Below are 14,660 nucleotides of genomic sequence, written 5' to 3'. Positions count from 1 at the left end.
TGAATAATGGCAGTTAACAAGGAAAAAACATGCTATTTGTCAACACTTTAAAAAAATTAACTTGAGACAAAGTTCAGAAGTCTTAACCATAATTCACAATTTATAATAAGTTATCTAGAAAAAAATTGACTTAGAGGATTATTTTAGGATTAACACCTTTATTTCTCTTAAATGTTTCTTTTGTCTCTGAGACGCTAAAATTTATTTTTTAGTAATTACGTTTGGTCGTAACCGCCCTTAGAGAAGCAGTCTAGAGCAGTGGGAAAATACAGCTTGGAGCCGGGTCTGGGTTTCCAGTTACTAGCTGTCATTTCTGTGAGTGTGCAGCCCACCACCGGGTCACGGGGATTAGGGGTGGACGCGGAGCCCTTGGCACAGTTCCTGGCACAGAGGAGGCAGGCAATAAATGGTAGCTGGTCGGTTGTTGTAGTGAAACCTGTTGTACCACGTGAGCCGTTCCATCTGGAGTCTCCACTTCATCGCTCAGCAAGCATAAGAATTGTTCCTTTTATGCTTGCCTTATTTTCTGTGTGTTTGATACTTACGTTTTCCCCTGAGCTTACGCACCACTGTATTTTTACCTTTTGTTTTATCCATTTCATACTTAGTATTTATTTGTTATCCATTAATTATTAAGGAGTTCCTTAAATATGATTTTGGTACTGTTGTATTTAAACATTTTAAAAAATGACACAGGTGGAAGATAGAGTGGTGTACTAGTTCTTTTTCCTATCAGTTTTGTTATAGAACGAAATAATCCTCCATTCAATCTCTGGAGTGTGGATATAAGTATTTTTCAGTTTACTTGGTGACAAGGCAAAAAAAGTGACGATTATAAAACTTACGATAGGAGTAAAAGTTTTTATTATAACAAGCAAATAGCTAGAAGCTCATCTGTTTTTCCCACTAATACCCTTAGGTTAATTTCATTCAGTAAGGGAGAAAGTAGATAAAGCAAAATTGTTATGATGTCACAGTGTATTTTAATCATAAAGTGAGCAAGTAGGTAAGCAGAGGTGGAGCTGCCTGATGAAAGCTTGCTTTCTGGTTCCTGCCAGGTGTCCCCTGAGGACAGAAGCGCCCTGTGGGCCATGCTCACCTTCCATGGCGGGGGCTGCCAGCTGACTCTCGACAAGAAGTGCACGCACCTGGTTGTTCCAGAACCAAAGGGGGTAAGCGTCCCATGTACGTTCTCCTTTTTTGAATGTGATTTAAGTATTCCCAGTAATCAGGTGTCTTCTTTGAACTTCATTTAAATTAACTGGATTCCGTTTTACAAAAGCTGATAACATTAGTTTATATTATTTATACACAGCTTCATTCCACAAAGGATGTGAGATGATTATAAATTTTGTTTTGAGCCAGATGTGACTTCTAAATACAAAGAAATTTGGGTTTATTTCATGTTGAAAATAAGAGTTTTTTGAATCTCTAAGAGTTTCCTTTTACGTCCACTGAAACTTCAGTTCATTTTTGTGACAATACGTATTAGTCCTCTTCACAATTTTTTAAAAGGCTTGTACTGAGGATAGTTATAAACATGCATTTGGTGAAGCTCTCAGTGTACTGTCCTTCTTAATAATCTGGAATATTTAAAACTGTGTGTACCTCCTTAAGCACAGGGCTCTTCTCTCTAAGCACTGGAGGGCTGTAGGGCTTTGGGGTCCCAGGTGGGGTCCCAGGTCACCAGCATCAGCCTCCCGGGACTTGTTAGAACCGCAGGCTGTCCAGCCCGCCCCAGACCTAGTAAATCAGAACCTGCCAGGAAAGGGGGAGCCCGGGGACCCTGAGGCACATGAAGTTTGAGAACGACTGTTGTGTGGAAATCAAGCTTTTTTCCTTCCATGAACAATTATTTATAAGTTTGAGAATTAAGCCTATTTATAGTAGGAAAGTCTTTTGAGTAGCTCATGTTTCCACATGTCAGTCACTACCTCCTTTTTTTGTTGCCTTCAGTCTGAATCAACGCTGTGTGTGTTTCACCCGAGTGCACTGACTCACAGGAGGGGTGGGAGGCATGTGGCCGGGCCTGGGCGAGGGGGAGTGGAAGGCTGACACACCCACCTGCCAAGAGGGTCCCTTTCTAGGGCGTCTTTGAAGCAGAGGTAGCCCGTAAATGTATGCTGTTCCTCATGCTCATTTCCCGACAAGAAAATAACCTGTCAGCCCATGAGTTTGGTTGTAACTTAGTAAGCTGCACAGTCCAAGCGGAGACTCTGAAAATTTGAGGTGAATCTTAAAATCTACTTGAGTAAAAAATTATATTTTACATAGCAATTTAAGAGATAAGTAGTATTCTTTGGTTAAATAGTGTAGGGTTTCTTTTTATATCAGTATTCATTTATGGCTAAAAATAAATCATTTGATTTTAGGTAGCTACTTTAAGGGGAATGAAGTCTTTATAACTTTTAAAACTATGAGTGAATACTTCTGAAGAGTCAAATTATAATTTGAGGCAGCATATGAATAGAGTGGATTTGTCAAACAGACTAGCTGACTACACACAAAAAATAAATGGCATGTTTAAAGCAAATTCATTTTTTTGCATTTTTTGATAAATTTTTGGAGAAAATATATAAATGGCATGATGAAACTATCCTTTGTATTCTTGAATATTTTAAATTGAGAAGAATGAAGGAATTTCATAACAATCAATAGAAAAACAAAGTAGGTTGATTAGTCTTTGGAGGAGGGAGCTGGTTTCTGGGTGTAAATACTTCACCCCCGCTGAAGGCTGAAGGTGGAGCTGGGGAGAGACCCTCGGATCCTCCAGCCCGGCCCCCTGCCAACAGCAGGAATTGGATTTAGCATAGGGCCCCAATTATGTGTTTTCCCGAGAATTGCTGTTATCCGAGGCTTTAGAGCAGGTGGGTCAGACTCTGTCGGTTAACCGAGCCATGTTTCCAAGCTTGTTTATTTTAAAGCTGTTTTATCACGTAACTCTCGTTTAAGAGTCCCTGCTCATCTCCCTTTCCCTCGGGCGTTCCTTCCTTTCCGCCCTCTGCCTGCCGGTCAGCGCCCCTGCCCAGTGCCCGCGGGACTTCGCGCTGGGTTTCTGTTGTATTCCCGCTGCATGTTTAACTTCCGTCCAGAACTAAGTCAGAAGCCTCGCTAGGTCAGAGAATCGTTGCGGCCTTTGTGTCTTAGGTAGAATGAGCTCCATAAACACTCGCCCACCTGACTGAGGAGCGTCCCCGCATTCCCAGGACTGCCTGTGGCCCTGAAGGTGCCCCGTCCTCAGTGACACTTGGCACAGAGCGGCAGTCAGTGACAACCAGATTGGACGGCAGGCCGCCTTGCGCTCCTGAGAGTCTCTCTCAGGATTCCTAGCTGTGCGTAGCGTTACTTAAAGTTGCCTTTGTAAGAGCTGATTCGGCAGACCTGAGGCCGTCCTATGACCGTTGATACACGGTTCGTTGTGCTCGTGTTCTCTGTCTAAAAGGGATGTGAGCTTCTCCTCTGGGTAAAGTGGCAACAACAGGAGCTGTATCCCTCTCCTAAAGTTCTTGCTTCGAGTGCATACTTCTAGGAAATCTGATAAAACTTGCAGTTTTGTTTGTGTGTGTTTGTGCTTCACCCGCAGGAGAAATATGAATGTGCTTTAAAGAGAGCAAGTATTAAAATCGTGACGCCCGACTGGGTCCTGGATTGCATATCTGAGAAGACGAAGAAGGACGAAGCACTTTACCACCCTCGTCTCATCGTTTATGAAGAGGAAGAGGAGGAGGACGAGGACGAGGAGGGGGTGGAAAACGAGGAACAAGATTCCCAAAATGAGGGCAGCACAGACGAGAAGTCGAGCCCCGCCAGTTCTCAGGAAGGCTCCCCCTCGGGGGACCAGCAGTTTTCACCCAAATCGAACACTGAAAAGTCTAAAGGGGAATTGATGTTTGACGATTCTTCAGATTCGTCCCCTGAAAAACAAGAGAGAAATTTAAACTGGACCCCCGCGGAGGTCCCGCAGTTAGCGGCGGCGAAGCGCAGGCTGCCTCCCGGCCAGGAGCCCGGGTTAATTAACTTGTGCGCCAACGTGCCGCCGGTCCCAGGGAACATCCTGCCCCCCGAGGTCCGCGGTAGTTTAATGGCTTCAGGACAAAACCTCCAGAGTTCCGAAAGGTCAGAGATGATAGCCGCTTGGAGTCCAGCTGTGCGGACGTTGCGAAACATCACTAACAGTGCTGACATTCAGCAGATCAACCGGCCGGCCAACGTAGCGCACGTAAGTCACTCTTTGAAAAGCAAAGATTTAAATACTGGATTTTACAGCCTTTTTAAATATTTATTTTATTGTCTTCTGCTTCTTCAGGACAAGTAGCTTACAAGCAGTATTTATTTGCCTGAGAGCGTGTCCTACAGTCTCTATCTGTGTATACGTACACATATACGTATTTCAGTGTCATAAATGCCGTGTACGAGAGGGTGACGGCGGGCACGTAGTTGGAGACCTGACTGCTGAGTTGGCACCAGGACGCCAGTGGCGGGCGCTGTCCCCGGACAACGGCTTCCACTCTTGCTCAGTCTCATTAGCAGTGGCAGCAAGGAGAAGCCTGCAGTCTGCCAGCTGTTCCTTGTTTGCTTATACCGAACTTCACGGTAGACAAATAGCATAACGTAAATTATTTCATTCGTTGACGAAGCCTTAATTTTAATGTACAGTTTTGTGATTGGAGCTTGTTGGTACAGGATGGACCTTGAAAGTTTTCGTCAACGTTTTCCACTTGAAGACGGAGAGAAGGTGGTCGGGTGGTGTTTTGGCCCCCGTCTGCGTATTTGTGGGCCCTGGAGGCAAGGTGGTGAATGAGACAGACGGGCCCCCGCCCTCCTTGAGGGGGAGCAGACCGACGGTCAGCATAGGTGTTTGGAAGGCAGTAACAAGGGGCCGTGTATTATAAGGGCCGCTGGCGGAGGAGGCTCCTTAAATTAAGTGGAGACTCAACTCCAGGCGGCCCTGGCAGAACGGAGGGCAGAGCTGCGGGTGAAGGGGCGGCAGCTGTGGAGACCCTGGAGTAGGCGTGACCTTGCCGTGTTCCAAGGCAGCGGTCCCCAACCCTCCTGGCACCAGGGACCGGTTTCGTGGAAGGCAGTTTTTCCGCGGACGGGGGTGGGGGGGGTGCAGGCGATGGGCAGCGGCACATGAAGCCTCCTGTGCGCGGCCCGGCTCCTCACGGGGCGTTGGGGCCCCTGTTCTAAGGGAGGAGGGTCAGTGAGGCTTGAACGTAGGTGAGTGGGTGGAGGTTGACACGCAGGGTCTTCTCTTCCGTGTAAGGAGCCACTGGGGGATCTGGTCGGGGCGGGGGGCCAGTAGCTGCTGCTTATCACGAGTCGCAGCACCACAATCGAGTCTGATGGCGGGGGTGGTTTTAACGAGTCTTTATTGGTTGAAGATGCATGAAAAGTGCTCTTCCTCCCCTCCCTCCCTCGGGTTCCCAGTGACCAGCTGATAGCGCCTGGTCCTCGAGACGCCGGAGGGGTGGCATCAGAGAAAGGCGGGCAGAGTGTGTGGCGGGAGACGGGGCTCAGGGACTTCGGGGGCAAGGTTCCGACAGTCGACCCGAGATTCTGGGAAGACGTGTTACCGCAGCCGGTTAGGAGCCAGTGTAAGTTGGCGACCCCGGCTTGGGCCGTCAGCGAGCATGAGCCCAGTGGAGTCTGGCCCAGGCGGGGAGGGGGCCGTGGAGCGCAGCCCCGCGGTGACGGGTACCTGGCAGCCCGGAAGGGAAGGCAGTTTTGGGGGCGCGGTGGCTTTGGTGATGAAGGCGGAGAGCGAGGTCACGCACCAGTCACTGACGGGCCGCGTTCCGCTCAACACGTTTAGTTTGGCCCAGATAACTTAAATTTGATTTGTTTGCCCAAATCGTGAGATTGTCCGTGACGATGGGGTTTCTGGGCTGCCTTGAGAAGTGGAGGGTGTCGCAGAACGGAGCTGGCATCTGAAGTCTGGACGGTGCCCGTCCTTCAGGGCTGAGCAGCAGCTGCGCCCCGTGGAGTGGGGCTCCGTCCGTGCGCTCACTTCCCGCGCGCCAGCCTTCCCGAGCTCCGGCCCGTCACGCTTTGTGTTAACCCGCGGGGCCGGGAGGTGAGTTTGAGTCTGAAGGGTGATTGGCAGCGAGTGGCTGAGGGAAGGAGGAGGAGGCCCCTGAGATGAGGTGGTCAGAGAATGGCAGGGCCAGGCCTCGCCCGACGGTGTCACCAAGGCTCGGGGAGAAGGTGGAGCCCAGGAAAGAGTGGGCACACCTGTGGGCACCTGGGCCCACGCGTCAGCACCCAGCTCTGTAGGGACCTCGCGGGGAGCGAGGAGGTGGTCGGAAGCCGGAGCACGCGGGGAGGGCGGGATGCGGATGCCAGGCCAGAGGCAGAGCGGAGAGAAGATCAGAAATTGGGGGCGGGGGAGGCTGGAGGGCCAGCTGGTCTGGAGAGGAGGCCTGGGCCGTCCAGGGGGCTTGCCCTGCTGGCAGGCGGAGACCCACGTGGGCGCTGGGAGGATGCCGGAGCAGGTGTGCAAAGCCTCTTTCCCCCTCGTCGGCTGAGGAGCTAGGAGTGGGAACAGGACGGATGTGCGGTGCTCTCCGTTCACTGGCGGGTGGAAAGCACCGCGGATCAGTGACTGGCCATTTCTACTGGATTCCGCAGTTTTCAGATACAGTGGATGTTGACTTAAATCCCAAGTTCCCTCCATTCGGATGTAGAGGTAAACTCACCTCATTGGAAATGGAAATGCTGACTACACCGGGTGGGGGGGGGCGGGCTGGGCGTATCTCTGCCTTTGCGTCGTCCTGCAGGCCAGACCTCCGCAGAAGACGGACCTGATCTACTCAGCCGCGTGCAGACGCGGGACCAGTTCTAGCGAGGGAATGGTTTTGATCACTAACGAGAACCCTTACGAAGAGATCCTCTGAGGGTTCTTCAGCAGTGTCAGAACACTAGGACATTTTGCTGCTAGATGTGAAGAAAATGAATCTTGGAAATGTTAGAAATAAAAGATTTGGTTTAAAATTAGATCAGGGGGTTGAGGAAACATAGCAACCATCAAACTCCTGTTTAAATTGCAGATTTCTGGAGGTTAGGAGCCGTGTGGTGTGTGTCATGCTGTTTTATGTAAAACGTTGTGGCTCTCGGTATTAAGCAGTTTAAATAATGACTGTGACAACCAGGAGGGAAGGATTCAGACTCGACGTTCACTGAAAACTGTAGTTTGCATGTGGCGAATTACGTGCCCAAGCAGTTGAGACTCTTTTTTCTTCGATTCTTCAGGACTAACATCGGTTCTCAGCCGGAGGCAGATCAGAGGGTTGAACAAGCCATCTGATGAGCGTGCACGGTGTCCTCAGGGGCACCTCACCCCCCCTGGGCTGACAGGGTGCCCGCTCCCGAGCCGGGCTGGCCAGGTGCGTGCACGGCTTTCCAGGCCGTCGTCCACCTTTCAGCCCGGCTGGGCTCTTGCCAGCATCTCTGTCTGCTCTCAGTTGCCCCCCCTGTCGCGTCCTGGCCTCCCCCAGCCCCTTCAGATCGTGGTCGCCGTGGAAGGGGCCTCCAGCTGGGTCCCGGCCCCGGGCGTTCCTGCCGGCCCACCTGACGCCATCGCGAGCCCCCTGAGCTGGGGGGCAGCAGCACGCCCCGGGCAGCAGTCAGGTCAGCCCTGTTCATGACGGCAGACGGGCAGGCTGTTTACTTCTGGGGGTGAGAAAGTAATATATGGACGAAAGTTTACATTTTAATGGCGCCACAGGCTGTAAAGTGATGACACCTCCCTCCCACCCCGACCCCGTTACCCCTGCGCCAGACCAGCGTCCTTCGTGTGGGCGCGTGGCCCATCTGCAGATATCCAAGCAGGGTCCCCTCCCCACTCCCGCCTGCTTTTTTATGGAAATGTTCATCCCAAATGCTGTTCCGTATACTTGGGCAGGGATGTGGTGGGGTTCATTTCTCCCTCCACTTTCCTGGGTATTTTTTAATACTTGTATAGAGAAGAATTAGTTATCCTGTTAATTACAAACGTATTGAAAACTTTTTTTCCTGCTCAGAGCTCAACTTGAGGAGTTTTTGAAGTACCCAAAGAGTCTCCTTATAGAGATGTCTTACCTATAGGGTGATTTCAAAGACAGATGTACTCAAACCCTTGAGTTTAACTTATTTCAATTTTAATTTGTTTCACCACTAAATCCAAAGTCTGTTACTCTTGCAAATTATATAACCTTTATGTTTTGGAGTCTGTTTTAAGTGCCAGACACATGTCAAAAACATATTTGAGATTTTTGTATAGGTTTTTGGTTTATGTGAAAGTTGCATTTCTGGAGTTTTATTTAAATGACAAGGATGTTTTAATAGGGATAAATTGTATCGATTGACTTTTGGTAAAATCTGTTTGTTACTGGTTTCCTTGACCATAGGAAGTTGGCTTCCAATTTTTGTTACTTGAGCATGTTGGGAAGATTCATCATATGACACGTTTCTTTTGTTACATCCAGCGCTGCGCAGGGTAGTAAAATGACAGGCGATCTGACGCTCAGTGAGCTGGTGTCTCCTGCTTCCCCGTCCTGCCCCCTCCCGCCCTGCAGCTTGTTCAGCTCTCGGCCGACTCCTGTCCCTGGGAAGGAGGGTTCACTCAACCTCGGCTGGCTGGCGGCGGTTCTCTAGCTTGAGGTGTTCTGTCCCACGTGCGGAGCTCCCATCACCTCTGAGGAAGGCGAGTGCACCAGCTGTGCTGAGGGGCTCTCGGCTGGGGGAAGGTCGACCACGCGAGCAAGCCTGGTGCTGGTGTCTCTTCCGCCCCTCGTCCTTGTGGCAGAGCAGGACGACCGCAGACGGGAGGGGCCGGCGGCTGCTCTCCAGGGCCGCTTGTGTCCCGTGCCTTCACTCGGCTGGGCTCTTTGCGTCCGCCTCTGCCGGACCCCTTGCTCCGTTGGGAAGCAGCAGCTGTGGGAAGGAGGCTTGGGTCTGGCTCTCCGGCTGCCGGTGCCTTCGTGGCCGGGCAGGAGGGGGCCCCGGAGGGACAAGGCCGCGCCCCGGGGCCGGCGAGGTCAGTGTGGCCGGACACCCGTCCCTCTGCTCTAGAGCACGTCAGCCACTTGAGCTTGTGTCGGTCAACTTTCACTCATCAGCTTATTCCATTTCACTTAGGTTAGTTTCCCATTTTGGTGAAGATGTCTCACAATATGAATTTATCTGCTTCACTGAGACTGGTGATGCTTAGTGCACAGGAGACGCCGGCGGTTGTGTTTGCACCGTGCGGTTAGCGAACGTCTGGCTGACGGCGTGTAGGGCGTGCCGTTGCCCTCCTGACGAGGGCGGGGAGCGCCCGCCAGCAGCTGCTGCTGACCGCCTCGCCTGATCTCTGTTTCCAGATCTTACAGTCCCTCGCAGCTCCGACGAAGACCTTAGAGCCGCAGGTGAACCACGGCCAGCAGGGCCACGCGAACGCAGCGCTGCTCAGCCAGGCGAAAGTGACCCCGGAGCCGCATCTGTCGCCGCCGCCGCCGGCCCCGCCGCCCGTCCCGCACCTGCCGCCCCAGCAGGCCCTGCAGCTCCAGCAGCAGCCTTACCCGCCGCCCCCGTTTCGGCCGCCGCCGCAGGCCCACCAGCCTCAGTTCCCCCCGCAGCAGCAGGCGCTGCAGCACCAGCTCGCGCACTTGCAGCAGCTCCAGCGCCTGCACCAGCAGCAGATGCAAACGCAGGCGCCCCAGGCCCTGCCGTGCCAGCCGCCGCACCAGCTGTTCGGACACGACCCAGCAGTAGAGAGTTAGTAATGTGCTTTCTTCCTTTTTCTTCTCCCAAAAGTCTCGTACTTACTTGGAGAGTGTTTGCGGGTAGGGTAAGGATTCATGCCAAAATAACGCTTAGAAAACGGGGAATGGGGGTCTCGTTACCTAACAGAGGGTGTAGTTACGAGGACGGAACAGTTAGATTTCTTTGGTACTTTGGGACGCCATACCCTGAGGTGAACACTGGCGTCCATAGAACATCAGGCCGCCGCAGGGACCAGCTCGGGATGCTCAGTGCCCAGGCAGGAGCCGTTGGTTTCATGTTCTCGGTCACTTGACGTAGACAGGCGAGCAACTATGTTTGCAGCAGTGTGCCCGAGGTCCTCACCGTACTGGTGGATACGTGATGGTCAGGCGTGACTCGCTTCACACGTTCATAGTGAACTCTGCAAAATGAGTTTGCTTATGTTTTGTGCACACATTCATGGGGTTGGGACTTTAATTTTTATGATTCTATTCTAGTTCCAGAGGAAGGCTTCTTACTGGGATGTGTGTTCGCAGTTGCGGATTATCCAGAGCAGATGTCTGACAAACAGCTGCTGGCCACCTGGAAAAGGGTAAGGTTACCGAGATGCAGATACGTATACATATACGTATACACATACATATAATATCTGAAGGTGTTATGGGCATTTTTATTAACACCCCCTGGGACCTTGGGCAGATCCGCTGTCTGGGCTTCAGTTTTCCTAACTGTAAGGGGAAAAGGTTGGACTTTCTTAAGATTATTTTCAGTCCTGAAATTCTGAGTGGCACAGATGACTTGTATATAACCGGGGGTGTGGGAAGAAGATCGGGTTTTGGTGCCCTCGGGTTGGGACCCTGGACTTATATGTACCTGTGTCATCTCTGTTCTCCAAAGGCGAGTGGTTGGAAGAGACCTCAGAGTCTTCTAGTCCAGGTGTGGAACTGAGTCCGTTGATTGATTTATTAGTTTGCACAGTGGCCTTTAAAGAAAAGGAAAAGTAAACACTTGCAGTGCCACAAATCAAAATTGAGTCCAATTTTCTTTAAAAACATGAGTTTGTGTGCTTCAGATGCATCTTCAGTGGGCTTCCCTGCAAGCATTGTTGGTGTTTAAGCCCCCGCCGCGTGCCAGGCACACTGTCAGACGCAGGGAACGCTGGTGACTGAACAGGAGCGAGGAAACCGTGAGACGGGTGGAGGAACAGCCGCACGCTCAGGTGGCAGTGAACAGCACGTTGGGTGCGGGAGAGCCTGGAGAAAGGCGCCAGCCGGGGCGGGTGCTTGTTAAGCAGAGGACCCCGTCTGCGAGGCCGAGGCCGAGTAAGAGTTCAGGGGAGGGAGGGGTCCCAGTGGAGAGAGTGACGTCGGCACGGCCGCGGGGGCGCAGAAGGGGCGCGGCAGAGGGAGAGCACGCTCCGGGGGCCGGGGTTAGGGTCGGGGTCCAGGAGGCATGGACGGCCGGAGACCAAGGCCAGGCCGTCCCTTCCAAGACCCGACTTACCTGGCACGTTGTAGGGACCGGAGTTTGCTCCCCATCGTCTTGAGAGCGTGTGGAGCGTGGGCAGGTGCGCGTGTGGCCGTGAGATGTTGGGCACGGGAGGCCCGGGAGGTGGCTGGGCTGGGGCTTGGCTGGGAAGCACTGAGCACGCGAAGGAGGGCAGTCGCCAGGGGCAGGGGAGGAGACGCCTGTCTGAGTTACAACGGTGGACGTTTTTTTTTTTTTTTAATTATGGAAGTGTAGGGGGTAATGATATTTAGAAACTATCCCGAAAAAAAAAGTGGAATAAAATTCAGAGATAAGAAGAGGTTTGCTTTTGGTTTTGGGGGGTTTTGTTTTTGTTTGTCAGTTAAAGGGCTAGTCCGAGAGGTCCAAAATTAAATCCTAGAAGTTTGGGAACAGAGGAAATGAAGGCAAGAAAGTTGAAAGAAGGTCGCTTACAACTGAAGGGCGTTTCTGCAGATTGAAAGGAGAGAAGAGGGCGCTGTTGGGGCCGCCGTGGAAGCGCAGTGTGTGAGGGCCGCCCGGGCTCAGGGCTGAGGAGGCTACCAACGGGACCTGGGCGGGTGTCTGGCTTTCAAAGGCAGCCCGAGATTCCCAGCCTGGGATGCCATATCCAGTCCGTCAGTCAGATGGGACTGTGGGATGAAGATATTTTCGGACTCCCCCAGTCAAAAACTGTGCCTGCCATGTGCCATTCTTACAAACGTGCTGTGCCAGCCGAGAGGAGGGTGTGGCCAAGGGTGGGGTGTGACCCAGAGCTGGGAAGGGATTCCGAGGGTGAGGGTGCAGGGCCGTCCAGACAGGCGTGAGAGCGGGTGGAGAGGGACCGGCCAACCCCGGAGCGGGGGGCGGCCTCCGGGAGGGACGGCACGGGGTGGAGGAGACAGGTCACTGGAGGGGCTGGACCGTGTTAAGCAGAGGTGACACTGCGTTCGTCTTGTGTTGCTGTGTGACGACTCCCCCAAGACTCAGTGACTTGAAACAACGGACGCTTACTACCCCGTGGTTCCTGTGTGGGCTGGAAGTCCTGAAGCGGCTTAGCAGGTGGCTAGAGCCCTGGCCCCCAGGAGGCTACATCTGAGGGCTCTGCTGGGCTGCAGGAACCGCTTAGAATGCCGCCCCCATGGCTCTTGGGGGGCCCACGCCCCCGCCCCGGGCCTCTCCAGGGAGCGCGTCTGCTCAGCGTGGCGCCGCCTCCCCCGTGGCTTTGCTGAGGCCGCGTGCCGTCGCCCGCCGCGCTCTGTTGGTCTGGCCCACGCTCCAGGCCGAGTCCAGCCCTGGCCCCTGGAGGGAGGAGGGTCCGGAGACATGCTTTTGAGCCAGCACGTTGCATTTCTTTGAAGAGTCTGGGAAAGAAATAGCGAAAGGTACATGGAAAGCTAAGAAGAAGACAGGTGAGAAGGAGGGGAATGAGGCATTTGTAAACACCAGGGAAAGCAAAAGTTGGTACCAGAAAGGAACTTCATCCTGGCGTGCTGTGATAGACCAGGTGGCGAGGCGTACTGTATCAAATCCCAAAGGCTGATTGAAATAGGGACTGTGATAGAGCTAAATTAGGAAGGCGCACGTGTGTGTGTGTGTGTGTGCGTGTGTGTGTGCACACGTGTGTGCGTGTGCGCGCATGTGTGTGTGTGTGTGTGAGCTTCTGGGGGGAAGGTGGCCTCCACAGTAGGAGGTTGGTAGATAACATCTAAAGCTAAAAGACAAAGAAATAGCATAGAATGTATTAGTTAGAATATATTAATAATTACCAGAAGAAAGAGTTAAAGAGCTGGATATGGCAGCCTTAGGGGAGTGGAAAGTGAATGGGACAGCAAACTGCTGGTTTTGTCCTGGGCCTTATTAAACTATGTTTATGCATCACTGTAATCAACATAAAAATCAAATTTTAAAAGTAGTAAATGGAGAGGAGTGGATCACGATGGCAGAGGAGTGCAACGTGGAGCTCGCCTCCTTCCACAAATACGTCAGAAATACATCTACATGTGGAAACGGTTCTCACAGAATATCTACTGAATGCTGGCAGAAGACCGCGGACTTCTGAAGGGGCAAGAAAATCTCCACGTAACTAGGTAGGACAAAAGAAAAAAGAAAAAAAGGAGAGAAAGGAATCAGGATGGGACCTGTGCCCCTGGGAGGGAGCTGTGAAAGAGGAAAGGTTCCTGCACCCTGGGAGGCCCCTCCCTGTCAGGGAGATCAGCCAGGACAGAAAGGGAGCTTCCGAACATACAAAGAAGAACTTACACCAATCCTTCTCAGACTCTTCTAAAGGACTGAAGAGGAGGGAACACTCCCAGAGACCTTCTGTGAAGCCACCATCACCCTGATACCAAAGCCAAAGACACTACCAAAAAAGAAAATTACAGGCCAGTATCTTTGATGAACATAGATGGATGCAGAAATGCTCAACAAAGTATTAGCAAACCTAATCCAACAAAACATAAAAAAGATGATAACACCACGACCAAGTGGGATTCAGCCCAAGTTCACGAGGATGGTTCGGCATACACAAATCAGTCAGTATCGATACACCACATGATCAAAGGAAAAGACAAAAACCGCATGATCATCTCAATAGATGCAGAAAAAGCATTTGACGAAGTTCAACATCCATTCATGATAAAAACTCTTACCAAAGTGAGTATAGAGGAACCAAAACATAATAAAAGCTATTTATGACAAACCCACAGCCAATACAATACTCAACAGTGAAAAGCTGAAAGCCCTCCTGCTAAAATCTGGAACAAGACAAAGATGCCCTCTCACCTCTTCTATTCAACATAGTTTTGGAAGTCCTAACCACAGCAATCAGACAAGAAATAAAAGGGTATCCAAATTGATCGGGAAGAGGTAAAATTGTCATTATATTCATATAACATACATACAGAAAACCCTAAAGACTCCACACAAAAATGAATTCAGCAAGGTAGGAGGAGGATACAACATACAGAAGTCAGTTACATTTCTTTATACTAATAATGAAATATCAAAAAGGGAATGTAGAAAAAACAATTCCTTTTAAAATCATACTCCCTAAAATAAAATACTTAGGAATAAACCTGGCCAAGGAGGTGAAAGACTTCCAGGCTGAGAACTATAAAACATTAATAAAGGAAATTGAAGATGACTGAAAGAAATGGAAGGCTATCCCATGCTCTTGGATGGGAAGAATTAATATTGTTAAAATGGCCATACTACCCAAGGCAATCTACAGGTTTAATGCCACCCCTATCAAATTACCCATGACATTTTCCACAACTAGAACAAATAATCCTAAAATTTATATGGAACCATAAAAGACCCAGAATTGCCAAAGCAATCCTGAAGAAAAAGAACAAAGCAGGAGGCATGACCCTCCCAGACTTCGGACAGTACTACAAAGCTACAATAATCAAAACAGCATGTGGTACTGGCACAGAAACAGACATATGGAT

The 14,660-nt window shown here is 51.0% G+C and overlaps 1 protein-coding gene and 1 long non-coding RNA gene across 8 annotated transcripts in view; one reads left to right on the top strand and one right to left on the bottom strand.

Moving 5' to 3' along the window:
* The window catches only part of PAXIP1 (PAX interacting protein 1), a 48,013-nt gene that overhangs the window by 15,968 nt on the left and 17,385 nt on the right, over positions 1-14,660 (top strand). For all 4 annotated transcript variants that reach the window (XM_082398938.1, XM_082398939.1, XM_082398937.1 and 1 more), the window contains 4 exons: positions 1,059-1,172; positions 3,584-4,219; positions 9,342-9,735; positions 10,221-10,315. In XM_082398938.1, coding sequence (XP_082255064.1) covers positions 1,059-1,172; positions 3,584-4,219; positions 9,342-9,735; positions 10,221-10,315 — 1,239 coding nt within the window. The remainder of the gene's footprint in view (positions 1-1,058; positions 1,173-3,583; positions 4,220-9,341; positions 9,736-10,220; positions 10,316-14,660) is intronic.
* The window catches only part of LOC309631991, a 41,404-nt gene continuing 36,926 nt past the window's right edge, over positions 10,183-14,660 (bottom strand). Inside the window, exons 8-10 of one of the 4 annotated variants that reach the window (XR_014246667.1) lie at positions 11,227-12,572; positions 10,597-10,976; positions 10,183-10,305 (exon numbers count right to left, since the gene is read on the bottom strand). This is a non-coding gene — a long non-coding RNA (uncharacterized lncRNA). Of the gene's footprint in view, positions 10,306-10,596; positions 12,573-14,660 lie in introns of all 4 variants that reach the window. The other 3 variants (XR_014246668.1, XR_014246669.1, XR_014246666.1) reach the window with 3 other exon arrangements.

The sequence above is a fragment of the Balaenoptera borealis genome (assembly GCF_965194805.1).
Source record: "Balaenoptera borealis genome assembly, chromosome: 7".
Classification (NCBI taxonomy): Eukaryota; Metazoa; Chordata; class Mammalia; order Artiodactyla; family Balaenopteridae; genus Balaenoptera; species Balaenoptera borealis.
The sequence above is the reverse complement of the archived record's forward strand: the minus strand, read 5'-3'. Positions and strand labels throughout refer to the sequence as shown.